This window comes from Panicum virgatum, chromosome 7N (assembly GCF_016808335.1).
Source record: "Panicum virgatum strain AP13 chromosome 7N, P.virgatum_v5, whole genome shotgun sequence".
Taxonomy (NCBI): Eukaryota; Viridiplantae; Streptophyta; class Magnoliopsida; order Poales; family Poaceae; genus Panicum; species Panicum virgatum.
In genome coordinates, this window is record NC_053151.1 from 41,804,762 (window position 1) to 41,811,538 (window position 6,777).

Here is a 6,777-nt window from a genome sequence, read left to right on the forward strand (position 1 = left end):
TATAACTAGCAAGGTGGCCCGCGCTAATAGCACGGGTAGCTAGTTTTTTATTTAATTCTTTAAAAATATTTACATTGACAGAAGAGATGTATTTTGTAATTTATTTACCTCTCATTTGCTCTTGTTGAATATTATACTACTTGCAGCTTTCTATGCATAAGAGTTCATATCAATCATCACTTTTTTTGTTGCTTTATTTTATATTATAGTTGCATATTTTAGTACTTAAACCTGCAAAATCTAAATTTGAGGATTGAATTCAATTTTGGATCACCTTGAATACGGAGCAAATTGTACATAATTGTATTCATATAAAGTTTTTTATAATTATGAAATATATTTATATGTATTTGATAGTTATGTTTGCCAACAATTTGTAACTTAGATGTTGGAGTTCGATTTGTATCTTGCAATATTTTGATTAATATTTAGCGAAAATATATCTAGTGTAGTTGTTAGAGCACTTAAGTAGCATCTAGCAGATCTAGACCTGACTCATCATCGGAGCGAAATAAAAATGATCATGGATTAGACAAAAAAAAGTTATGTTAAAAAATAAGTTGAGGCCTCCTGCTGGCTTTGGTAAATAAATATTATGCAAAACTTATATATATGCGTGCTATTTTAATGCATATATGTTTTAAATTTTTTATTTAACCGAACCTATTATTATTTTCCCCACTTTGGTTACTGCACAATTTATTTGTTTTTAGCCCATATGACTGCATATATTGGTCTACTTTAGAGTTTTGTCATCTCGGTGATAGATAGTTCCATATATATCTTTGTTGTTGTTTCTAACTCTTTTCTTTATTTTTCATTTTCTCTAGCAATTTTTATTGATTTCTCTGTCTTCTATTTTGTTCCTCGGTATATTTGAAATCGATTAGTGTGTATCGCATCCGATGCATCTAATGGAGAAGTTTCCTGTTTAGTATTGTGCCTCAGGTTTTTTTTTCTGAGCGAAGAGGAGCATCGACAACGTACATTTGTTTGAATCATTTGATTTTGTACTGTAGGCAATCGACTTTGAGATAGATTATCAGGGCTTCAGGCCTGTATCTGTGGCTAAAATAATTTCAGTTGTGGCTTCTTTGATGGAGCAACTTTTTTTATGGATATAGAGCTGTTTTGAAAACCGTTCGGTAGAACCGCTTCTTCTATTTTTCATGAATATATGAAAGATGTCAAATGTCCAACAGGACATGGCTATAATTTAATATTTTTCTCATTCTAATGATATTATTTATAGACTAAACCAATAAATTCACTTTTGTCCTTTTCTTTTGCCCTCATTTTCTCATTTTTCCTGCCTTCTTTTTCTATTCTCCTTTTTCTACTTTTCTTACCCGTTCAATCTTGGTGCTTCTTTATCTTTTTATCTTCTCTTTCTCTATACTTCTTTAGAGGTATCGATCACATTTGTGTTCCATGCCTAGTGTGTACTTATAGAAGATTAGATAGGGATAATAATGTTAATAATTATCTATGCTATTTGATTCCTCACATGACTAACTCCCTGATTTTTCCCATACATCTATTTATTAACTTTATTTGCCATGAAACTCAAACTTGGATTTTTATTATTGCATTTGATACTATTTATTTAGCTATTTTTCTTCTTAATATGATTCATAATCACTACACATATCAACAATAATTTTTTTATTCTAGTTCTTGCATTTATCTATTTATTAATCATATTTGATGCCAATTTTTTTATACTTTTAATTTTTAATTTAGCTATTTGGCTAACAATATTTTTTTGTCGTGTGCCAATGCTAATTTTTTTAATTTTATAATTCCGAATTTGCCTATTTAGTAATTGTATTCAACATGGACTCTTTGGTTAAGTCCTAATTTCTTTATTTTTTTTAATTCCAAATTAAGCTATATTTACTAATCGTATTTGGTATGGACTCTTTGTCATGTCTTTTTTTTTTAAAAAAAATTAAATTCGAAATTAGCTATTTATTAATCGTATTTGACATCTCATCGCGTTTCTTTACTCCATCATCATCACGAAATCGTCCGTCCATCCATCTTTGACATCCCTTCACGTCGGGGCAGTGCCACGACACCGGGGGCACATCGTGTCGGAGGCTCCCTCTGCCAGCCTGTTGCCTGCGACCACCGTGCTGCTAGCTACCAGTAGTTGCTAGGAATTCAAGTCAACATTATCTCTTTGCAAAGAGGTATTAACAGTCCAGATTAATTCTAAAACATATGTTTTTCCATCAAGCTCACGTATTACCCATGCCCCCCTCTTCTTCAATCGTCCAGAACGCATAATCCGTTTGCAAAACTTTTAACAGGTACTAACAATATGACATACTAAAAAATTAGTCAACTGACAACAGTTGGACAGTCATCACATATCAACAATAATTTTTTTATTCTAGTTCTTGCATTTATCTATTTATTAATCATATTTGATGCCAATTTTTTTATACTTTTAATTTTTAATTTAGCTATTTGGCTAATAATAATTTTTTTTGTCTTGTGCCAATGCTAATTTTTTTAATTTTATAATTCCGAATTTGCTTATTTAGTAATTGTATTCAACATGGACTCTTTGGTTAAGTCCTAATTTTCTTATTTTTTAATTCCAAATTAAGCTGATATCCTGCCCCCAGATGTAACAGCGTTTCAATAGTTACTACTGCTGCTGTCTTGAAGACTAGGCTGTCTTCAGTTATTAACCTCTACAATATCTGGAAAAAAAAAACTGGGAACAAATGGAGCTTCTTCGCTCGGCTCCATAAACATCTTTCAGTACTTTTTGTTTCATTAGACGTGTATGATTAGATATACATACAACACATGGGTAGATCACTAACCACATGGAAAACAGACAACCAAAGTACAAAAACCCCTTTGCAAGGATCAGAGGCAGGGCTTGGTAATAAGACTGCACTTCTAACTAGGTTTGTGTATCCTAACACTACACTATGTATACGATTCTCCATCTTTTGCTATTGTCCCTAAGAGACCTAAAAGTCGATAACTTTACACAGGCAATCTTGCGTTCAGTTCGATGAACCAAACATGTCAGAGATAAAAAAAATAGGGTCAATTCCTAGGGACAATCTGGATGTGAAATCCATCTGGGAAGCCGAGGCCAGGGGTCCGGACTATGTTCCCGCCTTTTATCGTTCTCCAACTGGCATAAAAGAAAAAAAGTTCTTTCAGATTTCATCATAATGTAATGACACAAGATACGGATCGAACTCATATTGATATAGCAGATGTGAGAAGTGTTACCTGTATTTTGTAACCAAACTGTGGATGAATGTCGCCATCAGGACCCTGCTGAAATCGGTCCCAACGCAGAACCGAAGGCCACCTCCGAATGCCATGAAATGCTTGGTTCCGCCAGTGATTTCAGGCTTGTTCTGTTCAGAGAACGAGAAATTTAGGACCTAAATTTGTCCGAGTATTCCTCTCTATATACAGAAAACGCAATGTTTTCTCCTATTTTCACTCTTATCTTTTATTGGAATTGGTGAATAGCACATGGTTCAGCTACCTATTAGAGTAACAGTCTGATTGGAGCTGCAAACCCCAATCACTCAAATAAACAATCGTCACACAGTGAGACAATCAGAGATTATCTGTGTGCCTATATACTTGGCACGTTTGCACGGTTGTGTCTTGTTGCCATTTTGACCCTTTTGTTAAACTACTCGGGAAGGAAGCTTCGGCGATGGTTCAGGAACTCCATGGACACCAACCGAATTCCTTGTTGATCTCCGTGGCCAAGTTGGTACTTGGGATCAGAACCTTGAGATCTCATACTAATTAATCACTCTGCCAATTATTGGAGACTTTTGCAGTTGGTTAAATTATTCTGCTTTGCCATTTCCGTTTTAATGGCGAGGAGAATATATGCAGGTTCGGTGAGCAGATCAGATCATGGCATTTCCTACTCTCTCGATAGAACTAAACAACACAATCTCTGACGACCTAAACAAGCTGAACGACCTGTAACCTAGAACCCTAAAGCTGACATGAAAGATGCAGAGCACACTAGTGGTTGCTGAGAATATCGAAGGAGACCAACCTGCCACCTCCATGGGTTGAACGCCAACGGGTCTTCGTATATGTCAGGGTTCAAGTGCACAGCCGGTGGGCACACCATGATCCCCCATCCCGCCGGAATCGTATAGCCTGTGCCAATGCCGCAAAAACACAGCACAATACTGAGCTCTAGGGCAATTTGCTGGAGATAACATTTTCTTATACGAGAACAAGAGATGCCCGCGGCATGTGCAGGATGGTATTCCTGATGTGTACCTTTGATCTCAACGTCTTGCAGGGCCTTCCGGAAAATTCCCGGCACGATGTTTGCGAGCCTCACCATCTCCATGATGACCTTCAGAGAGACAGAGAGAGAGAACAGTGGGGGTCAGTTTTTCAGCACTTGCCGGATTCAGAGAGCTGCACTTCAGTTCAGACTCCTTCAGAACTCTGGACTGTGGCGAAATCACGGCCTCAAGTTTTTGATTCCCTTCTAGTATTCTTTATTAACCTTCATTCGGCTGTGAATTAACAATCAGCATTGTAGTTCTAGAACACTAATTAAGTAAGATTATCTATCAACCTCGAAGCTTGGGCCGGGCCCTGTCTGAGTGTCTGGGGAACACAAACTATGGCTTGCAGACTTGCAGTTGCAGGCTGCAGCGTTGGGCTCCCAAGATTCTTGCACACTTGTTCTGCTGCTAACTCTCGATTGGCCACTCGTTTATGCAACTTGCGCAGTTGCTTGGTACGAAAGGACTAGGGTAAGCAAGCTAGGAGCGCAGCGGTCCGGGGCTAGGCTCACCTGGTTCGTGAAGGTCATGGATCTGTACTCGGCCCACGTGACCGGGGCATCCGGGTCCTTCCTGTTCCTGGCGATCGCGTCGTGCTCCTCCTGCTCGATCACGCATGGCAAAGTTAGCTTGCTCCGTCAGAAGTGCCGCGCGCTCAATTATTTCTCCCGGCTGCGGGCTGCCGTTTTTTTTTGTTGCTTACCCTCAACGCGTCGACGACCTTGGGGTTCTCGGTGAGGAGCTTGACGCCGAGGGTGAGCGCCAGCGCCGTGGTCTCGAAGCTGGCGAAGAGGAGCACGAACATGAGGTCCAGCGCGATGGCCTCCGTCAGGAGCGGCTTCTCCCTCCGGAGTTCCTGGATCACGTGGTCGAAGAAGTCCTCGCACCGCCGCTCCGGATCCGCCATCCGCTCCTTCATCATGCTCTTCAGCACCCTCATCGCGTTCTTCCGCCCCTGTTGGTGTGCATCCACCGGCGCAAACTGATTAGCTACAAAATCCGGTTGCAAGTGTTGTTTTGTTTTGTGTTCTGTCCAACCAAGAATTCAGCAACTTGTAGAAAATAAATATTATTCCCTTGAGAATTTGTGAAAGGAATAATGTACGTGCGCAGCTATACGGCTTGGTACAGCCGTGCGTGTGCGTGTGCGTGCGCGTGCTCGTTCTCGCTAGTTTATGGGCTTGGCATGTGCAAACTACTGCTTGCAGATGGTGCAATTTGAGGGCTGTTCTTCTTCAGTTCATGCTGGTGAGATGAATTCGCAGTCACTGCATTCTTTTACCTCCATGCATTCATGGTAGGCCGTGCCCGGGATGTTCACAGGGAAAGAAATCAGCCCGCGAATGAACGCCACGAAGTTCTTCCTCAGGCTCTCCGACGACTTGGACGTGTCGTAGCCGATCAGCTTCTTGGCGGTAAGATCAAAGATCATCTGAAAATGGAAGTAGCAATCCGCGTTATACATGCACCGGCCAATGCTGGCAACAACGGCATCAGGAGCAGGATAGCAGGTGTGTACCGTGGAGAGGCCTTCTTTGAGCTCGACGCTTGGCTGCGCCGCCCACGCGGCGAGGCTGCCGCGGCAGGCGGCGTCCGTCTCGGCGACGAGCACCGCCTTGAGATTCTCCTGGCCGTAGAGGCGGAGCACGAGGGTCTTGAGGTACTTGTACATGAAGCCGTGCAGGGAGCCGACGTTGTCGCGGCCGAAGATCTCGGTGAAGGTGTCCGGGTACCAGCTCTCGAATAGCTTGCCCTCCTGCTGGAACACGAAGTAGTTCATGTCCGGGTCCGCCGACACCACCACCTGCCGCCCCACGATGCTGGTCTTGAAGATGCTCCCGTACCGCCTCACCCTCTCCTTCACGAAGGGGGAGACGTCGCAGGTCGGGTTGGGCGCGAAGAACTGCACCGTCTCGCCGAGGAGAGGGATGCCCATGGAGCCCGGCGGGAGCCTGCCCTTGGACTTGGGGTGGCTCCACCGGTACGCCCAGCGGAGGAGGGCGACGAGGGTCGCCAATGCCGCGGCGCAGAGCGCTATATAGGCCATGGAATCCATGGCCTCCGAGGTGACAAGAAGCTTCGCGGTATATAATTTCCGCGAGAGAGGGATGGTGGTGGCGAGGCGGAGAGAAGCTAGCTGAAGATATGGTTGCATGTGCCAAGGGGGAGGATCGGACGAGGAGACTGACAGATAGCGAGGCAGGGAGGAGAGGGGTTATGTGTGGGTTTGTGGGAGTATGGGCTTGAGGCGACTGCCTTTTATAAACCACCACCCGGCAAGGGCTTGCTCCTAAAAAAATGAGGGAAAGAAAAAGAATAAGCGTACAACTCTTTTTCATTTATTATTTACGTATATGCCCTTCTCATGTAGCAGTAAAATACCTTGGATTTTCTAACAATACTGCTCTGGCTAAGGACTGGTAATTTTTATGGTCATTTAATTTATCAAAGTTCACAAATTATC

General features: G+C 42.4%; 1 protein-coding gene across 1 annotated transcript; it reads right to left on the minus strand.

The window, feature by feature from the left end:
* Positions 1 to 3,021: 3,021 nt before the first annotated feature.
* Positions 3,022 to 6,468, minus strand: LOC120683950 (cytochrome P450 87A3-like). Its single transcript, XM_039966036.1, has 8 exons — positions 5,833 to 6,468; positions 5,596 to 5,745; positions 5,017 to 5,268; positions 4,826 to 4,915; positions 4,297 to 4,375; positions 4,064 to 4,170; positions 3,265 to 3,395; positions 3,022 to 3,163 (listed from the first exon to the last, which is right to left on the minus strand). The coding sequence occupies exons 1-8, from the start codon at positions 6,466 to 6,468 to the stop codon at positions 3,073 to 3,075; spliced, it is 1,536 nt and encodes a 511-aa protein (XP_039821970.1). The 3' UTR covers positions 3,022 to 3,072.
* Between the last annotated feature and the right edge of the window lie 309 nt (positions 6,469 to 6,777).

Bases quoted from the DNA above. Each gene is read 5' to 3' on its own strand.
- LOC120683950 (XM_039966036.1), bottom strand. From the start codon at position 6,468: ATGCAACCATATCTTCAGCTAGCTTCTCTCCGCCTCGCCACCACCATC. The intron at 4,916-5,016 runs GTAAGCAACAAA...GTGATCGAGCAG, and splicing joins AGGTCGTCGACGCGTTGAGG to GAGGAGCACGACGCGATCGC. The intron at 4,171-4,296 runs GTACACATCAGG...GCATTGGCACAG, and splicing joins GCAAGACGTTGAGATCAAAG to GCTATACGATTCCGGCGGGA.